Source organism: Miniopterus schreibersii (assembly GCF_964146895.1).
Source record: "Miniopterus schreibersii genome assembly, chromosome: 8".
NCBI classification, from domain to species: Eukaryota; Metazoa; Chordata; class Mammalia; order Chiroptera; family Miniopteridae; genus Miniopterus; species Miniopterus schreibersii.
The window spans coordinates 17,164,424-17,189,990 of record NC_138109.1 but is presented as its reverse complement, the minus strand read 5'-3'; the positions used below and the strand labels follow the sequence as shown (position 1 = coordinate 17,189,990).

Here is a 25,567-nt window from a genome sequence, read left to right as displayed (position 1 = left end):
CATTTTTTAAATTTTATTTTTATTTTTATTCAGGCATGATTCATTCAAGGGAAGGCAACTTAGGATTTTCCATACATTTTAAAAATGTTTTTTATTGGTTTCAGAGAGAAGGAGAGAGAGAGAGAGAAACATCAATGACGAGAGAGTCATTGATCGACTGCCTCCTGCACGCCCCCGGCTGGGGATGGAGCCCACAACCCTGGCATGTGCCCTGACCGGGAATCAAACCACAATCTCCTGGTTCATAGGAGCCATGCCGGTTGGGCTAATTACTCTTAAGACTTTTTTCCTGTTATATTAGTTTTTATTTTCTATTTACTGTACTTTTTTTTTTTTATTTCTCAATGACATTTTGCTGGTTTAAAAGTTATAAATGCTTTTTAAATTTTTTGGTAATTGTCTTTACCTTAAAACCCATACTCATGTGTCTTTAATTCCTATTAATTTCTAAAATCTATCCATGCCCGTATGGACACCTGTATCCCCCAACAAGCCAGTACTTCTGCACCTTTCTCGTGTGCCATTGGGTTCTTTCTCCAGGGGATCACCATGGTCATAGTGTCTAGAATTTTAGTTCTGGGATTATATTAATAAACTTTCTCATTCTCTTTGCCTTTGGTATTAGCTTTTCTCCTCCTTCCTTCCCTTCCTTCCTTTCTTTTGCCGACACTATGCTTCCTCCATTTCTTGCCCTGTGTTGAATTTGCTTCAGCTCTGTTTCCACTGAGGCTTTTGCAATGCCCGCATGGACCGCAGGTCTCTCGAGGATGGTGAAGGGACAGTCACCAGGGCCTCAACCCTCACCTACATATCAGCCTTCATTTTCCTGAGGTTTCTTGTTTATAATTCACAGCGTGTCTTCAATCTGTGACTTTATTTTTTCATTAGTTTTGGTAAATTAGCCCTTTCATGGCAAATATTTCTCCCACCCCACCCTTTCCTTGCTGGCCTTCTGGTTTCCCCCTTCTGGGCCTCTATTCAACTGTGTCATTCTCTCCTCTGTGGCTCAACCTTCTCTCTCTTTTCTATTCTTTTGCCTTTCGATGTTTCATTCATTTATATTTACTCCCGGCCTTGAAGTTTACTAATTCTCTCTTCAACAGCATTTACCCTGCTGTCAAACCCAATCCACTGGCTTATTAATTTCTATTATTATATTTTTTCAGTTACAGGATTTCCACTTGGTTGTTTTGTATACTTCCTAATTTTCTTCCAAAGTGATCAATCTCCTATTCTGCTTCTTGAATATAATAAACAATTTAATGGCTATAATATCTGGGGTTCTTTTGGAGTCCTTTTCAATTGTCTTTTGTTGCTGTTGTTTTTTGTTCATGTTACCTTTTCTTCTAATTTGTGTGATTTTGTTTGTGGACTGAATCTTATATTTGTATAATTGTTCATAGAAACTATTGGAGGCCTAGGATGATTCACTGTTTTCTGCCACGTACCTGGAGGCAGTAACATTCTGAGGTCACCTTAATACAATTTCAGGCTTTGAGATAGTTCAAAGCTGAGTTTTAATCTCTAGAAGAGCTTGTCAACTCTATTCACCTTTGCTTTTAGGGTGCAGTCCCTTGGGATCCTAATCCAAAGTAATAGTTACTTACTAGGTTCTCTCTCTCTCCCTCTCTCTCCCTCCCTCCCCCCCTCTCTCTCCCCCCTCCCTCCCGCCCTCTCTCTCTCAGCAGGTTCTGGGTTCTAGTCTGTTTTCCTATAACTACCCAAGGCTGTTAAAAGCACCACTCAGTCTCTTAACTACCTCTCAGGAAATGCGCCACCTGGAAAAGTAGTCCTAAATGTGGGGCTTAAATTCCTCAATTTCTCTCCTTTCCCAGATTCGGGCTCAGTAATTCCACACTAATTCGTTAACCTTCCAATGAATTGAGGAAGAGCTTTAGGTTTTTCTAGTTTTACCAGTTTTCCTCAGTGGGAGAATGATCAGAATTACCTAGTCACCCATACTGGAGGCCCAAACCCTCCCCCACTCCTACATTACTATGGAAAACACAGTCTAATAACCAAGATTTGCTAAGAAACAAAATGACAATGGAAATGCTAACAGTGTAACCATTACCGAGAACCAAAACAATGTATGAAAGTGCCACCCAAGAGAGATTCTACAAATAGCAAGAACACAAGTGTAACACAGTTGAAAGAGCAACTGAAACCAACACTGATAACAAAGTATTTTTCCAGGTAAGTGGGAGCATTCTAGTTTTGTTTGAGACTGTTTTATATTCAGTTTGCCACATTATGGTAACTTTTATAGCCAATAGCAGTTGAAGAATGTAAGACTGTGGAATTGAATAGCATTTGTCCATTCTGGGATTTGTTCTCGGCTGGGATTTGGTGTCAGCATGGCCAGTTTGGCCGACTCACCAGTGAGCCTCAGACCATAGTTTGACAAAATCACTACTAAAGGAAGTGGTAACATATGAAATTTTTATTTTATTTTTTATTTTGTTTTATTTTTTCCATCACCATTTATCCCCTCTATGCCCTCTTCTACCCTCCCCCCTCCAACATTTGAAATTCTTGAACCAAGTCTTTCTTTTTTTTTTTTTTTAATATATCTTTATTGATTTCAGAGAGAGGGAAGGAGAGGGAGAGAGAGAGACAGAAACATCAATGATGAGAGAGGCATTGATCGAGCCCACAACCCGGGCATGTGCCCTGACCGGGAATCGAACCCTGATCGCCTGGATCCCACGTCGAAGCTCAACTGCTGAGCCATGCCCGGCAGGGCGAGCCAAGTCTTTCTTAAGTGGTCTTCACTAAATTTTTCTGAGATCTTGGACTTTCTCTGATTAGGTTACAAAGGGATGGACTGGGTTTCTACTGATTAGAGTTAAAATACCCTTCTCAAATCCACCCTAATCCTCACTCCATCTTGATAAGGTTTTCTGAGTTTAACCAGATGAATTGTGAAGATTCCCAGGTTTTAGGGATGATTTCAACATCCTACAGACCAGACAATTCTCAGCAAATAGCCTTAGATAACATTTTTGGTTAAATGCTAATCCTGTTCCTTAACTTCCTTAAGCTTCAGTTTCTCATTTTTTAAAACAGGAATAAAAATGGGAGGGGGTGGTAAATGGTGATGGAAAGAGACTTGACTTAGAGTGGTAAACATACAATATACAGATGATGTATATCTGTATAATTTTATTAACCAATGTCACCCCAATAGATTCAATTAAAAAATAAAATGGGAATAATATCCATGTCATAGGTATTTGGGGACTTTAAAATAATGAATATAAAAGTCCTAGCACAGTGCATGGCACACAGGTAAGCATTTGCTAAATAACAGGATGTCTCATGAATTTGTTGGAGGTGATGCTTTGATAGGGTTATTTTGGGGCCCGGCAGGGGCCTCGGGTCCTTTAGAGCAATTCCTTAAGGGAGACCAGGGATGGGTAGCTAGTATTCTGTTGGGATTACAGCATTTGACTGGGGAGGGGCCTGAACTGGGAGTGATACCTCATGGCTGTGACTAAACTGGTATTAGAATCTCTACACTCAAGTAATGAAAGTTAAAGTTTAAAACTAAGGAGTTAGTCGTGGACCTCAGAATGAAGTCATGGAGCACAGCACCTGGTAAGATTCTGGAAATTTTTCTCATGTAGGCCATGTTTCCTTCTCTTACATGTTTCCGCATTATAGCTACTTAGCACTTTCCAGTGTCCTCACCCCATGGGGTTAAATGCATTATCTGCTTTATTTCGCTTAGTACAGTTATATTATTAATCTCATGTTCCATGGGGGGAAAATGAGGCTTATAGAGCTTATATTTCTCGTTTGGCTTAAGAGCTGGATCTATGAATTCGACATATCACTTGTCGGGTTGCCAAATTTGAGGGTTGACGCTCTAAGTGGCTGTTGAATTCATTCATTTAACAAACATTTAATGAGCAATGACCCTATGCCCTGCACTATGTAGGTCTCTGGGATTCAGAAATGAATATTAAGACTGCAGCAACAATAAAACAGCTACATTTATTGAGTGCTAGTTCTGTGTCACTTATGCCTGGTAGTTCATTTAACCATTGTAACCACCCTGTGAGCAGAGCATTGATATTCTCATTATGCAGATGAGGGAGCTGAGACTCTGGTACTTGCCCAAGGTCACATAGCCAGGAAGTAGCAGAGCTCACAATCTTTAACTTCCAAGTCTTGTTTTTTTCCCCCAGAAATAAAAATCTCACTCTTCTATACTAAAGGGTTGCAGTAGAACCCCGGTCAGGGCACATGCCCAGGTTTCGGGCTCTGTTCCTGGTCAGGGTGCATGTGGGGGGCAGCTGAGCGATGTTTCTCTCTCTCTTCCTCTCCCTTCCCCTCTTTCAAATCAATAAAACAGGTTTTTGGGTGAGGATTAAAAAAATAACTTAAAAAATAACATTATTGCCTGGCTGGGCGTGGCTCAGCAGTTGACCTAGGATCCAGGAGATTGCAGTTGGATTCCCCGTCAGGGCACATGCTCGGGTTGTGGGCTAGATCCCCAGTCGGGGGTGTGCAGGAGGCTGATCAATGACTCTCTCATCATTGATGTTTCTCTCTCTCTCCCTCTCCCGTCCTCTCTCTGAAATCAATAAAGATATATTAAAATTAAATATATATGTATATATGCAAACAATTCAATCAATATGAATGCTAATTTTCTCACAAAATTTTTTACACAAACTCGCTAAAACAGGGTGTTAATAAGCATTTAAATTTTTACCACTGTATGTAATAGATGGAAATATTATATTTCAAAGTTGCATTGCTTTCATTGTTGCATTTCTCACTTTTTACAGCTTTATGAGATATAGTGCACATTCCATAAACCTCACTCATTTCAAGTGCACAGTTCAGTGGTTTTTAGTATATTCTCAGAGTTGTACAACCCTCGTTACAATGTAATTTTAAGGCTTTTTCAACACCCCCAAAGAAACCTTTACCGGCTAGCAGTCCCTCTCCACTCTCCCCTCCTCCACCTCTCAGCCCCAGGTTAGTGAGTAATTTTACGTCTGTCTCTTTCGGATTGCTCTTTTTTAATTGATTAGAGAAGTCCTGTATTGATCATGAAGATTTAGCTATGTGTCGACCACATATATTGAAATATTTTAAAGCTATTTTCTCATTTGTTCTTTGTTTGCTGGCATCTTTTACTGTAAAGACGTTTAATTTTTAAAATGACTTATTGATTTTGATTCCTTCTCTCTCCTCCCTCATAAAGCTTTCCCCCCACGTGTCTTTTTTTCCGGTCCCTTATAGCCGTGGTTTGCCTAAGCTTTCCATCCATCTCGGCTTTCGTTCGAGACAGAATAACTGTATCTTAACAAATACCACCGATTGGAAACATCACTTGTGTCAAGCGGCCGGGTTTCTATTCGTTTTCAAGAACGGACAGAATGACAACAGCCAACACTGCTCGAGTCCTTACAAACAGTGTTTTCGGTTGAATGTTCGGCTGACGTCGTCTCGAAATTCTTAACTTTCGATGGGCGCTGGGCCGCGCCGCGGCTGCTACAACCTGGGGCTGAAACAGGCGTCCGCACGCCCTCGCCCTTCCCGGGCGCCTCGGCCGGGCCCGGCGCGCCCCGCTCCGTGCCGCGCGCTCCCGTGCGGGCCCACGCCGGCCCTCGCCTTCTCCCCGCGGCTGCGCGCGCTCGCCCGGCAGGCGGGCGCTCGCCGTGTGGTGCCTGCGAGTTCCCCAAGTTCACACAGGCCTCCGGTTGGCATGGCAACCAGGCAACCTGTTCCAGAGCCGCCTGCCTTCCCCGCACATGCCGCCGCTGCCACTGCCGGCGCCCGGGCCGGAGCCTATCCCATGATGCACCGCGCCAGCCCAGTCCCCAGTGGGCCGCCATGTTGTCGGAGTGAAAGGTAAGGGGGAACGAGAGCGCTGGAGAGAGAAGATCGGGGGGCTGAAATCCATCTTCATCCTACCGCTCCGCCCGTGAGTATCCGTACCCCGCCGGCCCTAAATGCTGCTCCGGACCCCCAGCGAGCAGATTGTCCCATTGTATTGGTGTTTGAAAGCGGTTGGGAGGATGAGAAGGGCTTTGGAAAAGCCGCCGGGGCCCTGGCTGAGGCTTCTCGCTCGATGTTCCTCGTACATGTTTTGGAGTCAGAAGCAAGGCCCCTATTGTTATCAAAGGAGGGAGGGGGTGGGGAGCGGGGTCGAAGCGAGGCAAATGCCGGGGCTTTAGGCCCGGGCCCACGGCATAGACGTTCCTCTACATTTCTGCTCGGCCCCTTTGGAACCCCCGAAGATTGGTGTTGCCATTCGGGTTGCTTTTTTGATGGATTTGCGAAGCTCCGAGTCTTCTGTGTGGCCATGAAGTGTGATTTCGTGCCACTCTGGATTTCTTCGACTTCTTGAGCTTCCGTGGCAGCGCCGAAGCAGGAGGAACAATAAATCGCTTAAGAAGCAGCCATGGCCCTTGTCTACGGGCGAGACCCACCATGGGGGAACTTTGCGAGCCTTAAATGTGGAGAAGTGGCGATCAGGAAGTTTCAGATCGGTTTTTAGGCTCCTGGGTGCTTGTGGCCTTTTGTTTCCGAGAGAGCTGGTGTTTTTGGTGGGTTCTTCCTCTTTGAGCCTCCTTGTGTTGGTGCGTGTCTGCCTTAACTCAAAGAGGGGTTCACTCCTCGGTAATAGGAAAACAGATACACAATACTAGATAGTATTAGTCCTCACAGACGTTCTTGGTAAACATAGATCATTTGTTATACTTGTCAGTACCACTCCCACGTCAAGTGAGGAATCCGCTCCTGTAACTTTTCTCCCCACTATAGTCTCTCTTCCCCTCCCCCCAACACACACACACCATTATCGGGAAAGGTTTTAGTCTCACCGTAACTTGAAGGATTGTTACTTTTCATTGTTCTCTTAGGAAGACACTGTTTCAATTTGTTCACTTCATACTCTTCCTGGGATTAAGAATGATAGTTTATGAGGCGGCTTCTTTGTGGCTCTGTTTTAAAGTCCTATACTTTTGAAGCAGTAGGTTTGTACCTTTGGCTTTTTGTTTGTTTTATGAAAACACGTAAAAACTCACCAAGACAAGCCTCTTCCAAGATATGTGGCTCTTTGATGCAGTTTTAGTAAGCAAAATACTAAACATTTGATCCATTGCTAATTTTAACTTTATGAAACACTCTTGGGGGGCTGTTGATTGTTTATCTGGATTTTTGGGAAATACTGGATTCTGAACTTTGAGTTCGTCTTTTGCCTTAGCCACAATTGAATTCATTTTGTTCAAGGCCACAGTGTTTTGAAGTTGGGTTTGAAGTTTAATTTGGGTTTGAGATGAAGTTTTTAAAGATAAATTTATGACCATAGGAAGTGTGGTTTTTTTCAGTGTGGTAAAAATAAACACCTTTTAAAACACTAAGCACTTTCGTCGAAAAAAAAAGAGCCCTGGAGATAGATTAAATGGTGTTCCTTTGTTTGAAATAAAATCTATTAGTGTTATTAAAAAAAAAACAAATTTTGATATAAACAGTTTGAAAATTGGAAGAGTAACTAGAATCAGCCCTTATTTCTATTTGCTTAAAATACTTATTTTTACAATGTGCCATTTGTAAAAAAATCTCATTTGAAATGCTACATGTAACTTTTTAGTGGACTTTGAGAGTCCTCTAAAAGGCATCGGCAGTTTGAATGTTTTCTAATATTTAAGTGACCGATTTAAAAATTTTTGTGCTGTAGTTGCCAAGATATTACAAAACTACCCAAGACATATGTTAATTGCTTAGTTATTTGCTCACTTTCAAATTGTCCCTTCTGCCAGGTTTTCTCTTGAGAAAACTGCCTTGCCTCATTAGGTAAAGCAGGAAGTCTCTGGCATACAGATAGCTTTACAAAAGCCAATTGTTTTGTTTGAACATTTTTATAGGAATCTTCCCCCTCCCCCACCTCTTGTTGGAATGAAGTTGTGTTCCGTGTGTTTCAGTGGTAAACACCCTTTTCATATGGAAATTATTTGCTAGATAAGTATTTTGGCAAATCTTTTATTTCAGAAAAGATTGCATTGGCTGTTTTAGGAATCATCTTCAGGACTGGAGTGCCATAATGGCCTTCACTGATGGTAATTGAATTCCTGGGGTCTCAGCATAGTGACTTTAAGTTTACCAAAAACTTTTACATCTATTTTTTTTAAATTTTATTTTTGTTTAAAATATTACAGATGTCCCTTTTTCTCCCCAATGCCCCGTTCCACCCAGTCCCTTCCCCCTCCCCAGTCCCTCTCCCCACCATTGCCCGTGTCCTTGGGTTGTGCATATTATTTTATTTTGATTTAAAAACAAATTTGTGAGGCATAAAGGAAGGATTTTTCCCATTTTCTAGATGAGGGAACAGGCTCAAAGAGGTTGCTAGTTTAATGGGAAAACTTGGGGTGTGGAATTCTTGGCTTGCCCTAAAACAAAGACTGTTAGATTGATACTACCTTGTAAAAGAAAATGGAACTGGCTACTGTTGCTAATAAAGAGTTCTTTTGAGAATGAAACCGGGAGGCATTAGGCTGGTTAGCACTTTGCAAAGACCGATGGTAAACACAGCAATGACTTTCTGATTTTGGCACTTAACCATGAACACAATTCAATTCATGAAAGCAGAAACTGAAGTCTAGAAAGCCAGAGTAACCCAGTACCCTAGTAAGGCCTCATGGATTGGAATTGTTAATTGAGAGTAGGCATTTCCAAATTAGGCTTTGAACAAATTACAGATTACATTATGTCTTTTTACTCCTGGCTTCAAAACATGAATTAGTTGTGAGAAGCTAATACTTTATCAGGACGTTTAGTTATTTTATAAAGAAGTAATAGCCCTAGCTGGTTTGGCTCAGTGATTAGAGCATTGGCCCTTGGACTGAAGGGTCCTGGGTTTGATTCCGGCCAATGGCACATACCTCGGTTGTGGGCTTAATCCCTGGGGTCCCCCCCCCATCAGGGTGCTTGTGGGAGGCAGTCAGTCAGTGTGTCTCTCTCACATCAATGTTTCTCCCTTCTACTCTGTCTGAAAAGCAAGAAAAGCAATAGAAATAAATATTGTCAGATGAGGATTAAAGAAGAAAATTAAGCCCAGCCAGCATAGCTCAGTGGTTGAGTATTGACCTATGAATCAGGAGATGACGGTTTGATTCCTGGTCAGGGTGAATGCCCAGGTTTCGGGCTTGATCCCCAGTAGGGGGTGTGCAGGAGGCAGCCGATCAATGATTCTTTCTTCCTCTATGAAATCAATAAAAACATTAAAAAAAAATAATTTCTCATAAATTTTGTGAGTCTGTTTTTGAGATGTCACAGTTGGGCTAGGGAGAGAGAAGGCATTTGTAGCAGTTACGTTGATAGCCTTGAAATTAGATTAGTTTCTCTGGACAGATGTGTTCTAATTGGTCACTGATTAATTACTTTGTAGCAATTTTGCTTAGCACCTACAGCGTGGGTGACAAGTGTTACATCTTATGTACAAATGTAGTAAAAATGTAGTTTTTTATTTTTAAGAAACTTAAGATACTCCAACCAACTGAGCCAGGGCATGTTTATGTTTTTGCTATATTTTTTTGGTTTGTTTTTTATAGTGAGACTTTCTACTCTAGCATTTGGTTTGGTCTCATTCTTTTATAGGAGTCAAAGTACTAAATGGAATAATGCAATTGCAATTATAATTGTAAATTATTGGTAAAAATTTTGAAACACACCCCCCCCCCCCCAATCAATAGCAGCTGAGGGCAAGTTTCAGGCTAGGAACATTCTGTTGCTCTTCTGGGTCAGGGGGCCTTGTTGGTTCTTCAAGGAGCATCCTGTCAAGTTTAGACAATATGAGTCATTGCTAATTATATACAGGGTTTGGATTTTGGTTTGGTTTATTGCCTATGTCTGCTTTAGCATTAAAATATCTAAAGTGATATTTTATAAAGCTCTTGTTCATTTAAAAAGCACAGTTGGCTTAAGGTGTAAATAAGGTGGGTAGAGCCATTGATTGGAGTCTAATTCTATTTTGTTACCTTTGGTAACAGAATAAGTTTCCCCGAAGTTGCTGTATTGAGTCCTGATCTCCATACCTCATCTGAGTACCTGCCACCAACTACATTTATTTCCATACACACACACTCAGCAACTTAAAAATGGAGGGCTCAGTTTAGAAAATTGTGTCATGTATTTTAAAATGTATAGCTGCTTGGTATAAACTACTTGTAGATGATGTATTGCAAAAGACATGGAGCTCACTTTTATCTTGGTGTATGTCAAGGAATGTTTGTTTTTGTTTTTTAAATTTTTATTTATTGATTTGAGAGGAGAGGAAGCGAGAAACATCAGTTTGTTGCTCCACTTGCTTCTCATGCGTTCTTTGGTTGATTCTTGTATGTGCCCTGACTGGGGTCAAACCCACAACCTTGGGGTATTGGGACGATGCTCTAACCAACTGAGCTACCTGGCAGGGCTCAAGTAATGTTTTAAAAAATGCAAATGTTAACCATTTGTAACCTGTTTGTTCTTAGGTGTTGGTGGAATGAGCGTTGCATGTGTCTTGAAGAGAAAAGCAGTGCTTTGGCAGGACTCTTTCAGCCCCCACCTGAAACATCACCCTCAAGAACCAGCTAATCCCAACATGCCTGTTGTTTTGACATCTGGAACAGGGTCGCAAGCGCAGCCACAACCAGCTGCAAATCAGCCTCTTGCAGCTGGGACACACTCCAGCCCTGTCCCAGGATCCATAGGAGTTGCAGGCCGTTCCCAGGACGACGCTATGGTGGACTACTTCTTTCAGAGGCAGCATGGTGAGCAGCTTGGGGGAGGAGGAAGTGGTGGAGGCGGCTATAATAATAGCAAACACCGATGGCCTACTGGGGATAACATTCATGCAGAACATCAGGTAAAAAAAGTTCACTATTTCAGCTTTGAAACTTTTATAATCGCTGTCCATTTAGGATATCTGCTTTGAGTGAATGTTTTCAAACGCTTTAAATTGCTAATTTCATTTGGTCTAAATTAAATAGTTACTTGTTTTAAAGAATGATTGTTTTAACATTGTCATTGGGTCATATTCTGGTGCTAAATAGTAAATGACCAATTCATTAAAAAAAAGACTTAAGATTGTTATAATGTGTACATTGCATTTATGGGTATATTTAACAAAGAATACTTTTTTCCTTTTGATGTATTCTTTTAAGAACTCTTTGGGCTGTTTATAGGCCATACACATATTTTAGAGCCTTTCCTGTTGGGTGCGGGTGACTTGTTTTTCAAGATGTTACAGTCGAAAATAGTAAGAAGTTAATAGTTAATAACAAATCAGCTGCTCAAGTGAAATTTATTTGAAATGAAACATATATATCTAAAGTTTTGTGTCAGAGGAGTGGTTGTGGCTTTAGGTTTTAACCATCTTCATCCTCTTGTTCTAAGAACTTGTTTCACTTGGTTAATTTTAATATGCTTACTTTTATAATCCAGAACCATAGCTGGGATCACAGCATATTTTACTGGGAAGAGTTTATCCTGATCTGTTTCCTAACTTCCTGGTAGTGATGAAAGGATTAGAGTGTTTTAATCAGGCTATTCTTTGAAATTGGGCATAGGTTGAATTTGCAAAGGTTCATTTTATATTGTCACTATGTGAGTACTGACTAGCTAAAAGAACTGACATGTTTCACTAGGCTTCTAGTGCTTCTGTTCTGCTTCAGAAACAAATTAGGCACAAGCATACTTGCAAATCTGAAGTCTCAGTTGTGCTTCCCCTGTCCTTCAAAAAGGTAACCCATGTACCATCATTCTTTACCATAGTAGAAATGAAGAGGTGCAATTTATCCTCTTACTCAACAGAGATCTATTGAGCACATTGATCAGTGGTCTTTGGTTTACTGGAACAATCATCAATATCAGTGCTGCTTCCTTCATAAGCACCTACTATGTGTATGTGAGTGATACTAAGAAGTATGAGGTATAAGGGGTGTAAGGGGTGTCTTGTGAAACTTAGGGCACTTTTTATCTTTCTTATGTACCTGTTAAGGCACTGTATTCGTTTCCTATTTGCTTGGAGTCTTTGAGGAGGGAGTCAAATTTTATTCATCTCAATATCCCAGTTTCTAGAATTTGGCATATAATAGGGTCTCAAAAGATATTTATTGAATGTATGAGTCCCTAGTCCTTTGGCCTTAAAATAAAGTTGGGGAAAAGGACATTGTCATAAAGATATAGGCCTGGAATGCTAGGCTAAGATTTAATTCAGTAGGCAACAGGGTCTGAGTGTGTATGTGTGGAGTGGCTTTTAGTGGTGTTTTGGGAAGATTGAGTTGGCAATAAGAGGTTGGAGTGGGTAAGGGCTGAGACTACTCTAACAGTTCTTGTGTGAGCAATGGAAAAAAAGGTACGGATGGCACTGAGAAATACACAGAATTTGGTAATTGAATTAGAAATCTTAGGTGTTGGGGAAAATGAAGTAATACAGGAAATGGAATACAAAGGAATATGGTTTGGGGACAAGGTAATTACATTTAGTAGTATACATGTTGAATTTGAGACTTTAGGCAGCTGTACACGTGGCGGGGGGAGAGAGAGACAGACACACAGACATCAAGGTAGGAGGTGTTGAATTCATCACAACAGAATTCTGTTGGACTGAACACATGATGTAATGAACAGTATTTAGGGAATTGAAGGTAGTTGCTATGTTGCAGATGTTGGTCACCCACAAATTACTTCTTCAGTCATTCCAGTGTGTTACAATTTGCTGGTTTTGGTGTTGATCTCACCTGGACTGAACTATTCTAGGGCAGAGACTATTGTATTGTATTTTTCATGTCCCCCTTCCCAGAAGGTGCCTGAAATTTTTGTGTTGACTGAATGAGGGAAAAACCACTTAAGTTCTTCAGATTGCACCAGGTAAAGTGGTGGAACTTAGAGCTTAGCTTTCTTGTTGGGAAACATGGCAACAGGTAGAGACCACTTGGACAAGCAGCATGTTGAGTGCAGTGTAGTTGAAGAGTGGAGGGGCATATCTCTCCCTGGAGAATCACTGCCCTCATTAGCCACTGTTACTGATTGGAGTAAGAGGGTGTCTTTGTCAGGTAGGAGTACAAAAGAGGTTAAGAATCACTGATGACAATGAGCACTTATGTTCTAGGTACTGGCTATATATTTCCTGTATTTAATCCTCAGAATAGTCTCATGAGGGAAGGAAATAATATCCTTTTTTGATGAGAAAAATGAAACGTAGTTACCAAGTAATACCTGGTTTTGAAATTAGGTTTCTGAATTCCAGTGCCCATCCTCTCTCTATTTCTGCCTCCCTAAGCATATTTCTAGCCTTAAAAACCAAACCAAACCAAACTATTGCAACAAAGTAACACATTCAAAGACTTATTTTGCTTGAATTTTAGAGAGAAGAAACTTGATAATAAGGAAGGAGATGAATACAAATGTTGACTTTTCTACTATAATTGCAAAAGGCCCCCCCTTTCCCCACAAGAGCAATAATGCTAAAGTCTATGTTTTTTCCAGTTTTGTTTTTATTGTGTGTGTATTCTAAGTAGTAATTGTGGGAAACTTTTCTCTCTTGAGACAGAATGACTCAATATAAAGTGATCCTAGTGCCAGCACAGTCTGCAATATCACTGGGCTATTCTCTTTTTTTTTTAATTTTTTTAGGAGTTTATTTGAGCCAAACTAATGATGTGCTAGGAAGAAACATCTCAAATGCTTCTGGGCTATTCCTATTTGGTGGTCCTTTTGGCCTTGTGTCCCCCTCCCCTTTTAAATTTTTAGAGTACCTTTAATAACGCGGGGGACAGTGAAACAGGAAGGGCTTAGGATAGAAGCAACAAGAAAGAGCCTAGGTGGGGCTGCTTTGGCTCACTGAGAAGTCAGAGAAAAGGGGGCCTTGGAGACAGGTCGGGGTTAGCCTGGGGTCCCTTAGAGTTTAGGAGTTGCAAGCCTGTGTGGGAAGGAAAGGGGGAAGGGAAAGACGCTGGCATGCTCCTGGGAGGGAGAGCACGGCCTCCTTTGCCTTTTTAAAAAGGACTTTGGCATAATGGAACAAAATTTAAGATCAGATTGTCAGAATGCTGCTTTTACCAATGAAATAAAGAATATAACAGGCTGTGATGCCAGCCTGCAGTGTTGGAGGGAAGGGAATTATTTGTTGTGCCAGGTACTTTACATTCATTTCTCTCATTACTCCCATTTATGAGCAATTAGTTACTTTTTTACACTAAAACATTTTTCTGACCTTTTGAAGTTAGGACTTTCCTGCCTGATGTAGAAATTCTTAGTTTCTGAGTTTTCCCTTCTTTTAATAGTGAGCTCTTTAAGCTGTACCTGAATATATATGTGACTGACTTGTTTAATATTTAAGTTTTATTTTCTAAGTATGAACTTGACAGATAATTAGCATGAGGGCCTTTAAATGAATTTAAAACATCAGCAGCTTGAGACCATGTGTTGAGGTAATATGCAGTACTTTAAAAATCTTGCAAACTGAGGTACTTAAAATTAGGTGAAATTTAGAAACCATAAAATAGTATTTTGAGGTAAGGAAGGGTGTTTAAAATGCGTGTGTGTTTATTTTAAAAAGTTGGAATATTTGCAAACAGTATGGTCTTTCTGTGTTTTTCTCTCTACATTAAGATGATAAACATTGAGTATCATTTGTTTTAGTACATAAAGTTATTGTAGTTGGTATACTCAGAAACTTAAAAGCCTCCACTTTTGGGCCAAATTGAGGTTCTTTGGAGGGGAGTGAGGGAAAGAATTCCCATTGGAAAAGATTTATTTATTTTTGCCTGTTAATTTACCCATAGTAAACAGGACAATGGGTGTGGATCAAGATGTAGAACATTGGAAAACACACCTTCCTAACTAAGTGAATAATATTTAAAATGCTACATACAAAAGTCTATTTTAACAGTAATTTTTATAACATGATCCCCCCCCCCCGAATAGTATTAAAGGTTTCATCATGCAAAGCCCAAGGTCAAGTCTTTGACTTGTTGTGATAATTTTATTCTTGTGAAATCTGTTTTCTCTGTAAAGTTCTGTGAGATAAAATAGGTGATGAAATAGGGAAAACATTTTAAGATCAGATGAGTTGAACTATGGTCTCTACTGGATTTTAAGGGGCAGAGATAGGTTAGAAGCTCAGCTTTGGGAAAAGAAAATTTAGAGAACCCCACAGAGCTTTCTCACTTTTGCTTGTAGTCCTTTGGTTCTAGAATGTATCAGTAGCCACTGTAAATTGACAGCTAGTGGGAGATAATTCTAGATAGGCAGACAGAATTCTGTGGATGAATCTGTGGCTCTATTTGTACCCCCTTTTCCTTCCACTTGGTGTTGCCATCTAGTGGTATTCTGACACACGTTTGACATCTACCCTCCTTCCTCTTCAATGACTGTGAGATAATCCTTATACTTGTAATTAATAAGTGCTATGTTAAACTAGGAAGGAGCCCAAGTGTTCTCTGTACTGGGGGTTTTGACATTCCTTGGAGATCCTTTTCTGTTGTCCCTGCTGAGTGACTGTGAGACTATGAGTCTCTTGTCTTTCTGGGTAGATTGCTAAAAAGCCCCAGCATTTGGGCCAGTGGCATTTAGTTAACATCATGTGATAAAGCTTGAGTAATTCGTTCTTTCATATTTTGTGTTTTTTTTTACACCTGTATTCTTAGCGCCATTAAAAGTTTTTTTTAATAGATTTTTTGTTTTTTTGAGAGAGAGAAACAAACGTCGATGTGAGAGAGAAACATTGAACAGCCACCTCCTGTACTAGCCCTGATCAGGGATTGGACCTGCAAACTGACTGGGTATCAAACCCACCACCTTTCAGTGTACAGGATGACGCTTTAATCAGCTCAGCCACACCCATCAGGGCACTCTTGGAGCCTTTAAAAAAATTGTGTATAGTGTTAACAAAGACTTAATGTTATACTCTTGGTCAAAAGGACCATCAGTAGGCCTTCTTTGACTATAACTTTAAGATTTTCCAATTTTAGCCCTGGCCGGGGAGCAAAATTTGTTAGAGCATTGTCCAGATACACCAGGGTTGCTGGGTTTGAATCCCTGTCATGGCTCATACAAGAAGCAACCGATGAATGCATAAATGAGTGGAACAACAAATTGATGTCTCTCTCTCTCTCTCTCTCTCTATCTATCTCTCTCTATCTCTCTCTATCTCTCTCTATCTCTATCTCTCTCTATCTCTCTCTATCTCTCTCTATCTCTCTCTATCTCTATCTCTATCTCTATCTCTATCCTCTATCCTCTATCCTCTATCCTCTATCCCTCTCTCCCTCTACCCTTCTCTCCCTCTCTTTCTGTAAAATAAATAAATAAAAATTAAAATAAGATTTTCCAGTTTTAAGAATTAGGTTCCAGTGTTAAAATATTTACTAATGTATACTGTATGGCACTTGATTGTATGTACCTACTAGATGGTAACCTGTAGAGATTTAGAATATATTTTTGTTTTGATTCAAAGGTTTTTGGTGTGCAATTAGGAAAAAAAAGGATTGGTAGTACTGAGATGTTGCAGTGGGAAAATAAGGGTATGTCAGGAAAATGAAGGGGGGGTATGTTTAGAATTTAGAAATAGGTACCAGAGTGGTGGGTTACAGAATTTACTCTGTGTGCCCCTGTGGCCAAAGAAAAGAGGGAAATGGGATGAGTCATGAGGTGTTTAGTAAGAAAAACAGAGTAGTTACTTAGGAAGAGGTGTGTTTCAGATTTCAGTTATGGATATGGTTGAAGTACTTTGTAAACTGTAAAGTAATATATTGTTTTTCATCACACCTCTCTGTACTTGTAGAAGAGATACACATCTTTTGTGCATGTGTCCATTGTGTCGCAGGCAACAGCATTTACTGAGTACTTTCCACAGACTGAGCATGAGTACAGAGTACTTAAACAGAAAGTTTAGAATCTATCTGATCACCCTTGAGAAACGGCTTAATACCCTCAGAATAACGTAGGCCTGACAACACAACGCTAAGAGAATAATAAGTGCTGGGGATAGGGTAAAGAATAGTTTTTTTTGTTGTTGTTGAGGGATTTCTTATCCACTCTTTATTTTATATGCAGTTTCTTTATCTTCTGGGTATAGTAAGGAGCTGAGATGGGAGTGCGGCTTCAGCTCAGTGGACTGCTCTGGCCTTTTGCTCCCTGCTGTGAATATTGTGAGAAGTGATTGGCAGTAGGTTGGGGAAGTTTAACATTTGGGAATTTGATTTAAGAATTTGGGTGTAGTCTGGATGGTGTGGCTCAGCAGTTGAACATCGACCTGTGATCCAGGAGATCGAGGTTCGATTCCTGGTCAGGGCACATGCCCAGGTTGACAGCTCGATCCCCAGTTGGGGGCGTGCAGGAGGCAGCCGATCAATGACTGTCTCATCATTGATTTTTCTGTCTCTTTCCCTCTCCCTTCCTCTCTCTGAAATTAATAAAGATTTATTAAAAAAAAAAAAAAAGAACGTGGGTGTATATGACATTGATGATAAAAACCCCCAGCTGAAGAGTTATTGGACCTTCTCCAGGGAAATGTTCTACATATTTTTTTCATGTAATATTTTTTGAGAACTGTTGGTTTTAAAGTGCTTTGTTAAAGATTCCAGAAGATTAGGCTTTAACAAGTGCTCTTTTATGGTTAAAGTACCTTTCTTAATGTTTTTACAAATCTCATCAAGAAAATACTTTTTAAGTTTGTGCAAATTGGGGGCTCTGAAGATTTTAAAGATAACTGCTTTGTTGACATGTAACCCACCCGCCTAAAGTGTATAATTCAGCGGTTATTAGTATATTATTCAGTTGTATAGTCATCACTGCAGTCAATTTTAGAACATTGTCATCATCCCAGAACACCTGTACCCAGGAGCAGTTGCTCTCTAGCCCTAGGCAACCACCAGTCTACTTTCTGTGTCTATGGATTTGTCTATCCTGGACATTTTCTACAATAGGAATTATACTATTAAAAATTAAAATTTTTAAAAATTGATTTTAGAGAGAGAAGGGAGAGAGAAACATCGATGTGAGAGAGAAACATTGATGTGAGAAACATTGATTGGTTGCCTCCCATATGCACCCGACTGGGGGTTGAACCTGGATCTTTGCCCAGAGTGAGAATTGAACCTGCAGCCTTTCAGTATATGGGATATGATGCTCAACCAACTGAGCCACACTGACCAGGGCAAATGGAATTCTACAGTATATGGTCCTTTGTGACTGACTCTTTTTCACTTAGCTTGTTTTTAACGTTCATGTTGTAGCATGTATCAGTGCCTCATTTCTTTTTATTGCTGAATAATAGTCCATTGTGTAGATATATACCACATTTTATTTATCCATTTACCACTTTGATGGGCCTTTTGGGTTGTTTCTACTTTTTTTGGTGGTTATGAGCAGTACTATTGTGAACATCTATGTACAACTTTTTGTTTGGACATAAAGATTTTTAAAGGTGGATATGTCTCTAACGTACAGATAAAAAAAATCACAGATTTCTTCAGTGGTGCCAAGTGTTTTTTAGAAATAGAAGTAGGGAGGGTTAGTTTATCTACTTTATGCCATGGATTTGGAATTTTTCCAAGTAACAAGTTTTTCTGGGGCTAATGGTAACTCTCTTCTGTCTGAATTTATTTTTTTAGGTTAACAGCATAAATAACTTGTTCATAACCCTGGAAAGAGGAATATTTATAGAGAACAGGTGTTTTTAGGGAGCTGTACGTTGAGATACCACGAGTATACAGTCAATGATCTGTTAATGACAAATAATTTTCTCTATATTAAAGTTCCCTAAGGACTTCAACAAGGGAACGGTTCATTAACCTAATTCTAGTTACTGTGTGTATTTAAAAGCACCGTACCTGCTGTTAATGAAAAAATGTTCTTTAATTTGCTAAGAATTTATTGATTCGAATTGTTTTCTCCCCCCACCCCAATTGTCCAAATTAGGAAGACACTACTTTATGGATCAGAAGCCTAGCAAAATGATGAAATTAATATATTCTTTCTCTGAAGAAGCTTAGTTTCATGAAGGGAGGAAGAAATTATAAAGAAAATTGCTTTAAAATGAGAATTTCAGTGAGTGTCTATATTGGAATGGGTGCTGAGATGGGCTATAGAGGAGGAATTTTATATTACAGTTCCTTTGTTTAATAATATTACCTAGAGAATGACTTTAAACTATGTATTTATTTAGAGTGATGATGTACATGGAAAAAGGTCTGGGAGGACATATGACAAAATACTGCTTTTATTTGTGTGGATGAGGAGATTACAAGTAATTTGGTTTCTTGTACATTTTGTATTTTCCACATTTCAAACTCTGAAATTTTTAAAGACAAAAAAAGACAAACTTTATACCTTTTATTAAGAGCTTGATTTACCATATCGAATGAAAAAAGAGTGAATGGGCTGATACATTTCCAGTGGAATTTTGTTGTTGGAAAATATCTTGGAAGTCATTTTTTTTTCCACAATACAGTGATTTCCTTTATATTAATTATCCCTGTTTTAATTAAAAAATACAAGTGTGCCCAGCCAGGTGTGGCTCAGCGGTTGAGCGTTGACCTAGGATCCAGGAGATCAGGGTTTGATTCCCGGTCAGGGCACATGCCGGGGTTGCGGGCTCGATTCCCAGTCGGGGGCGTGCAGGAGGCAGCCGATCAATGACTCTGTCATCATTGATGTTTCTATCTCTGTCCCTCTCCTTTCCTCTCTCTGAAATCAATAAAGATATTTAAAAATAATAAAAATAAAAAAAAATAAAAAATGCAAGTGTGTTGAACAGAGGTTACTAGGATAGGTTGAGTGTTTCCAGTGAGATATAGAGATAATTTCATTATTGAGTACTTCCTTTCTGTATCTAGAAGTAATAACGACATGTACTCTAAGTGGTGTGCAGGAACTGATTTAGTCTTTTTACATATGATTTGAACCCCCCAGTAACTCTGTGTTGGTTTTTTATCATTTCCATTTTATGGATGAGGAAATGCAGGGTCAGAAAAATAAAGTACCATGTTTTAAGCTCTCATAGATGATATATGCTGAAGGTGATTAGTTCATGTTTTAAAAATTCTTTGTTTTTATTGATATATATATATATATATTTTTAAGAGAGGGCAAGAGAGAGAGAGAAACAGCTATGTGAAAGAGAAACATCAATTGGTTGCCTGCCACATGTGCTCCGACTGGGAATTGAACCTTCAACTTGGGCATGTTCCCTGATCAGGAATACAAATCCATGTTTTGGACTATGCTCCAACCAGCTGAGCCACACTGAGCATTTCCATGTTCTTTCAACTAGAACTGTTTGGAGACCTACTATTCTTCATCATCAAGTAGTCAACTTTTCTCTAGAACACACACACAGGCTTTGGTTTACGTATCATACTTTTTTTTTTTTTTTAAACATATCTTTATTGATTTCAGAGAGAGGAAAGGAGGGGGAGAGAGAGAGAGAGAAACATCAATGATGAGAGAGTCATTGATCGGCTGCCTAGCCCGCAACCCGGGCATGTGCCCTGACCTGGAATCGAACCCCGACCTCCTGGATCCTAGGTCGATGCTCAACCCCTGAGCCACGCCTGGCTGGGCCATACATTTTTTTTTAATCCTCATCCCAGTATATATTTCTATTGATTTTTGTGGGGGGGGGAGGAGAGAGAGACACACACACACAGAAACGTCAGTCGGTTGCCTCTTGTACCTCCTCCAGCTGGGCATCAAACCCGCAACCTGGACATGTGCCCTGACTGGCCAGGGCTGCATATCACACATTTTAAGCTTCACTTGCTGCTCATATATTATAATCTAGGGACACCAGTAAGAGTTGAGTTTGCATGGCTAATTATAGGAGCCCAGTACTTGATTCATAATAGATGCTCAGTGAATGGTGTGATGCTTTGCAAAATGGAACTCATTAGTTTCTTTCATTCCCTATATTTTATTTCTGTGGATGGCATTTTCATTACAGGCAACCTAGGAATCTTAGGTTCCTACCTCTTGCCTTGAACAATTCCAAGGTTATATTCATATTGCCTTATTTTATAGGCTCATATTTCTTCCTAGGACATTTACAGTAGTCTTCTGACTGGTTTTCTGTAACCCCCCCCTTTTTTTCTTTCTTCTGGCTATTTTCTATGCTGCTGCCAATTTGATATTTTTGAAGGCAAACCTGCTTATCTCTCACCCTTGCCTAAATTTTGTTTTTTTACTTTTCAGTTGCTTTTAGATAACTTCCAAAATCCTCAGCTTAGCATAATGTAGTCAGTCCCTTTGTGTTTTCAACCAGCTTACTTCTCCAGTCTTCACTGGCGCTACACTTCAGCTGTACTGAAGTATTTGTAACTTTTTGAACACACATGCTATTTTTATAGTTTGTGCAATTCCTCAATATAGTAGTTGTGCTGTTTTTATTTATGTAATGTCTCTGCTTGGAATCCCTTTCCCTCCTTAACCAGCTAGCCACTCCCTCATCTTTCAAACTTCAACTAAAGTCTCTATATAAAGGTTCAGTGTCCTCTTTTGGTGCCATCGTCATGTTTGGCACACATGAAGCGTTCAGCTCTGTGTATTGGAGTTGAATATTTACTTTTTCCTTCACCATTGGGTGCTAGGAAGCTGTTTCAGTAAAGAAATTCTTGTGCCTAAGTCCAGATTTACTGAATCAAAATTTCCAGTGATGAGATGCAGTTCATGTATTTTTTAAAAAGCTCTCCCTGATGATCCTCATGTGCATCTTGGTTAAGACCCATCTCTTGAAGAGTCTTTCAGCCTTTGTCTCCAGTGCCTGGCAAATAGTATGTACCTCATAAATGATGAATGACTACATTATGTCATCAGGGCATATTGAAGAGACTTATTGAGTGGAGTGTTTTATTTTGAAGACGATTAAGATGTCATTTTGAATTGATTGGTATAAGGTGGAACAGAATGTAGGGTCTTGAATACTGAGAGGCTTTTGGGCCTGAAGGTGAGGAGTCAGTAAACATTTTTGAAGGGCTGCATTAAAATTTTAAAGTAATTGCTATCAGCTCTTATTATGGGTTTTATGCTTTTTTCCTCCGCTCCCCCCCTTTTTTGTTCCTTGAAACCATATCAGAGATAGCCAGACAAGGGGCTATAGGAACAAGGTTTACTTTCCTGAATTTGTAAAACATTGAAACTTGCTTCTGTTCCCAGTCACATCACATATTGGGAAACAGAGCCATATCCATTTCAACTTTTCAAGCTTCATTCCTATTCTCAGAAGTGGATTTTTTTTTAGAAAAAAATATCTTTATTGATTTCAGAGAGAGGAAGGAAAAAGAGAGAGAGAGATAGAAACATCAATGATGAGAGAGTCATTGATTGGCTGCCTCCTGCATGCCCCTGACTGGGGATTGAGCCCGCAACCGGGCATGTGCTCTGACCGGGAATTGAACCTTGATGTCCTGGATCCTAGGCCGATGCTGAACTGCTGAGCCACGCCTGGCCGGGCAGAAGTGAATTTTTTAAAGTGGATTTATTGGGGTGACATTGGTTAATAAAATTATATAGGATTCAGGTGTACAATTTTATAATACATCACCTGTATATTGTGTTGTGTTTACCATGCCAAGTCCAGTCTCCTTCTATCACCATTTATTCCCCCCCCATACCCTTCTACTTCCCCCTACCCAGAAGTGAATTTTTTTTTTTTTTTAAATATATCTTTATTGATTTCAGAGAGAGGAAAGGAGAGGGAGAGACAGAGATAGAAACATCAATGATGACAGAGTCATTGATAGAGTCCGCAACCTGGGCATGTGCCCTGACCGGGAATCGAACCCCGATCGCCTGGATCCTAAGTCGACGCTCAACCGCTGAGCAGAAGTGAATTTTATCATCTAGGTTAGTTCAAGAAGATAGCATCCTTATGAAGACAGAACGAAGGTTGTCATTTACCTCTATATTGTCAACAGTTAACAGCTCTTCAGACTAGTGACTTTGTTTTCTCATTAGAAGCCTTTTAAGAGATGCAGTTTGGGTTTACAGTTCCTATTGGCACACAGTATATAAAATACAGACAGTGTATCTATTAGAATGAAAAGTGTTCTATATTATGGTTGTGGGTTTTGTTCTAAAGTGGAATTTTAAAAACAGCTTTATTGAGATATAATTCACATACCATACAGTTTACCCATTTAAAATGTACTCTTCAGTCCTGGCTGGCTAGTTCAGTTGGTTAGAGCTTCATCTTGATATGGCAAGGTTGGGGGTTTGGTCCCTGGTCAGGGCACATACAAGAAGCAACCAATGAATGCATTAATAAGTGGAACAACAAATGATTGTTTCTCTCTCACTCTCACTGTCTTTCTCATTTTTCCTCACTCAAATCAATTAAAAAAACACTTGCCCTGGCCAAGTTGTTCAGTTAGTTGGAGTGGTTGTAGGTTCGTATTCTGAGAGGTTGCAAGTTTGATCCCCGGTCAGGGCACGTACAGGAGGCAACTGATTGATGTTCCCCCCTCATATCCATGTTTCTTTCCCTCCCTCTCTTTCTCTCTCTTAAAAAAATAAGAATAAAAAGCATCCAGAGCCTTCATTAGGGTTTCCAGTTTAAAATATAAAAAAAAACCCTCTGTATAGTTTTTAAGAGCCATTGTTCATAGGAGTACGATAATTAAAAAAAAAAATCTTTATTGATTTCAGAGAGAGGGAGAGAGAGGAGAGATAGAAACATCAATGATGAGAGAGTCGTCATTAATCGGCTGCCTCCTGCACGCCCCTGACTGGGGATCGAGCCCACAACTGGGGCATGTGCCCTTACCGGCAATCAAACTTCAATCTCCTGGATCCAAGTCAATGCTTAATTGCTGAGCCATGCCCTGCTGGGCAGTACGATACTTTATTTTGAGCGATTTATCCCGGATTGATGTACTTTTGGGTGGTTTTCAGCTTTTGACATTCTAAACAATGCCTTTAGAAGTCAAATGTTTACAAAGTGAAACTGACAGATCAGACCAAAGAATATATTTAAAAATTTGTTACGTATTTCCACCACATCGTTCTCCAGGTAGATTGAACCAATTTAAAGTTCCATCAACACTGAGTATTCTTTATTTTTTCTTTTGGTGTATATATTATTTTCCTAGATAAGACTGCTTTAAAACTTTTTTGTATGTTTTTATTGATTTCAGAATGAGAAAGGGAGAGGAAGATAGAAACATCGATGAGAGAGTCATTGTTCAGCTGCCTCCTGCACGCCCCCCACTGGGGATCGAGCCTGCAACCCAGGCATGTGCCCTGACTGGGAATTGAACCACGACCTCCTGAATCACTGTTCAGTGCTCAACTGGCTGAGCCAGGCCAGCTGGGCTCTTATAGTATTTTTATAGTTCTGTTTTTGTACTTTGATATTTAATTCATCTGGAGTTTATTTCTGTGTATCATAAGGACATCTCTCAGGTATCCTTCAAGTCCTAATTTTACTTTTCTCAAATGAGTAACTAGGGATCCTAGTGCCATTTATAATATGAAAAACCTTTATAGTAAATTAAGTCTTCCTATGTATGTGGATCTGTTTTGACCTGTTTGTTTTATTGATGTGTTTATTTTTACTCTTGGGTGAGAATTAAAAAAAAAAGTTTTTATTGATTTTAGAGAGGAAGGGAGAGAGAGAGAAACATGGATGAGAGAGAGAACATTGATTGTCTGCCTCCAGTACACCCCTATGGAGGACTGAGCCTGAAACCCGGGCATGTGCCCTGACTGGGAATGGAACCAGTGATCTCTTGGTGCATGGGACTTGACGCTCAACCAACTGAGCCATACCAGCCAGGGCCCAAAAAAATATTTTTATCGAGGTATAATTGACATAATAAAATGCATACATTTTATTTTTTTAAAATTTTTAAATTGATTTTAGAGAGGGAGGAAGGGAGAGAACAAGAGTGAGGGAGAGAATGGGAGAGAGAGAGAAAGAGAAGGAGAGAGGCATTGATATGAGAGAGACACATTCATTGCTTCCCTCTGGTAGAAGCTCTGACTAGTGGTCGAACCCACAACCTAGGTATGTGCCCTGACTGAGAATTGAACCTTCGACCTTCTGGTGCACAGAATGATGCTCCAACCAACTGAGCCACACCGGCCAGGGCAAATGCACCCGTTTTAAATGTATAATTTGATAAGTTTTGACACCAAAATATTCACTCATGAAACCAGGTCTACACTTTTAATTATTGTATTTTAATGGGATTTAGAATGACATTAAGATAATTGCTAAAGAATAACAAGTATGTGCTGTTGCCCAAGGTTTTGACTTGCAGATTCATTTGCTTGAATATTCCTCTCTCAGGTATCCTTCAAGTCCTTTGCTTAAACGTTACCTTCTCAGGCCTTCCATGTACATTATTTAAATTGCAGTTCTGTCCACTTCCTTGGTTTAATTTTCTCAATATCCTTTATCACCATTTTGTAATTTTCTCTACTTTCCAAAATGTTTACAGTGAGCATTAATTGTTTTTAGAATTCAAAATGATCTAAAAGACATTATTTTTTGATGGTAGGAAAACGTGTTTTGGTTTATTTTTTTAATTTTCAAATTATTTTTGTTTTGATTTTTAAATCC

The 25,567-nt window shown here is 39.7% G+C and overlaps 1 protein-coding gene across 17 annotated transcripts in view; it reads left to right on the top strand.

Annotated features, from left to right (window-relative positions):
* The first annotated feature begins 5,842 nt into the window (after positions 1–5,842).
* PUM1 (pumilio RNA binding family member 1) overlaps positions 5,843–25,567 on the top strand; it is a 112,838-nt gene continuing 93,113 nt past the window's right edge. For 15 of the 17 annotated variants that reach the window (XM_081145673.1, XM_081145672.1, XM_081145671.1 and 12 more), the window contains exons 1-2: positions 5,843–5,944; positions 10,494–10,867. In XM_081145673.1, the coding sequence (XP_081001799.1) occupies positions 10,505–10,867 (363 nt within the window). In that variant the 5' untranslated portion in view covers positions 5,843–5,944; positions 10,494–10,504. The remainder of the gene's footprint in view (positions 5,945–10,493; positions 10,868–25,567) is intronic. The other 2 variants (XM_081145675.1, XM_081145674.1) reach the window with 1 other exon arrangement.